Source organism: Penaeus chinensis, chromosome 3 (assembly GCF_019202785.1).
Source record: "Penaeus chinensis breed Huanghai No. 1 chromosome 3, ASM1920278v2, whole genome shotgun sequence".
Lineage (NCBI taxonomy): Eukaryota > Metazoa > Arthropoda > Malacostraca > Decapoda > Penaeidae > Penaeus > Penaeus chinensis.
The window spans coordinates 36,276,520-36,278,224 of NC_061821.1; the positions used below are offsets into that span (position 1 = coordinate 36,276,520).

The following is a 1,705-nucleotide window of genomic DNA, read 5'->3' on the forward strand; positions in this document are numbered from 1 at the left end:
CATTCTCCTTTCCCGTTTCTATCCCCAGACTATATGGGCCAATAACATCCTCCACTTTTGTATTCTAATCTTCTAATATGTTGAGAGCTTCATGCGACTTGCATCGTTTTGGTTCTCGTAAACCACAATGATATGTAAAGCTAACTGCCCAGAAAATGATGAACATTTTTATCAGTAATATTCCTTAAAAATAAAATCAGCTCCATTTTTACGCTTTATTTCCTCCAGACAATGTAGTTTACCCTATCTCTTCACTTCCCCAATGCCACACCTTGTCAACTACTCTGCTGCCAGAGGAGTTGACATGCTGTATTGACTTATATATACATCTCTCTCTCTCTCTCTCTCTCTCTCTCTCTCTCTCTCTCTCTCTCTCTCTCTCTATCTATCTATCTATATATATATTCTTATATGATACATACACACACATTACAAACAGTTTATACTTATCCTTAATGTGATCTTAATGTCAATCAGGCACGAAAGTCGACCTACGAAAGAACGCCGAGTCGACTGCATCCGTGACGAGGCGCGAGGGGCGTCGCCTCGCCGCTCGACTCGGCATGAAGAACTACGTCGAGTGCTCGGCCAAGACCGGCCACGGCTGCCAGCAGGCGTTCAGGATTGCTATTGAGGCGACGACACCCAAACCGATCTGCGTCCTGCTCTGATGTGACGTGGACACGCGTTAACATTTGCGTTACGTTTAATCACTGCCTTCGGAAGAGTTTGTGTTAATATATTTTATGTGTTGTGTCCTTAAAGTAATGAATTAAAGCATCACATGAATTATGACCTTTGAAGTTTTTTTACGAGTTAATGTTTAGTTGTCTCCGGATAATTATTTGTCCGAGAGCCGGGGGAGAATGGTTAACAGATGTTAAACAAGAAAGCACTCACAGAACACAAAGACCTTATCATCCAAAGACATATAAGAAATAGTGAGGCATAAGAATAAATTACTGACTTCACAATATAAAAGTATACCATAAAACCTCTAACGAAACGAATTTCCCACTGTTAGCAAATCCATTTTCTGTAATAGATCACATCCTTGATACATATACTAAGCTAGACCAAATTGTAATTGATTGGTCACTAGACATGGACAACATCTACCATAATATTTTACCACAGTTTTTCTGCAATATATCCATACTACAGTTAACAAGACTATATGGACAAACCAGAAAATGGCACCAAAACATTTCCTGAATAATGGTTGAATTTCAAATCTGTACGCGCGAGGTGTGTGTGAGTAAGAGAGAGAGAGAGAGAGAGAGAGAGAGAGAGAGAGAGAGAGAGAGAGAGAGAGAGAGAGAGAGAGAGAGAGAGAGAGAGAGAGAGAGAGAGAGAGAGAGAGAGAGAGAGAGAGAGAGAGAGAGAGAGATACCCATATCTAAGAGCACACACCTCATATTCTAGTACTTCAGATACCATGACTTATATGATGCACTTTAAAGCTAATATAGAGGTAAAATAATTTCAGAGTAAATTTGCTTGTCTTCCCTAGAGCTATTTAATGGGTTATCACACTTACGTTTTTTATTATTATTCTTTCCTCTACCAACCTAACAGCAGAACAGTCGTGCATCATTGCTTTGTTTCCATGCTTCTGGTGGAAGGAATGTTTAGCTAGGGTGTCTCTCCCAAACGTTCAATGAAAACAAGTCTTCTCAGTTCACTATTCTACACACGTTAGGCT

The 1,705-nt window shown here is 39.9% G+C and overlaps 1 protein-coding gene across 6 annotated transcripts in view; it reads left to right on the plus strand.

Moving 5' to 3' along the window:
• LOC125042343 (ras-related C3 botulinum toxin substrate 1-like) overlaps nucleotides 1-795 on the plus strand; it is a 12,246-nt gene extending 11,451 nt beyond the window's left edge. For all 6 annotated transcript variants that reach the window (XM_047637901.1, XM_047637892.1, XM_047637882.1 and 3 more), the window contains exon 5: nucleotides 478-795. In XM_047637901.1, coding sequence (XP_047493857.1) covers nucleotides 478-671 — 194 coding nt within the window. In that variant the 3' untranslated portion in view covers nucleotides 672-795. The remainder of the gene's footprint in view (nucleotides 1-477) is intronic.
• The last annotated feature ends 910 nt before the right edge of the window (nucleotides 796-1,705 follow it).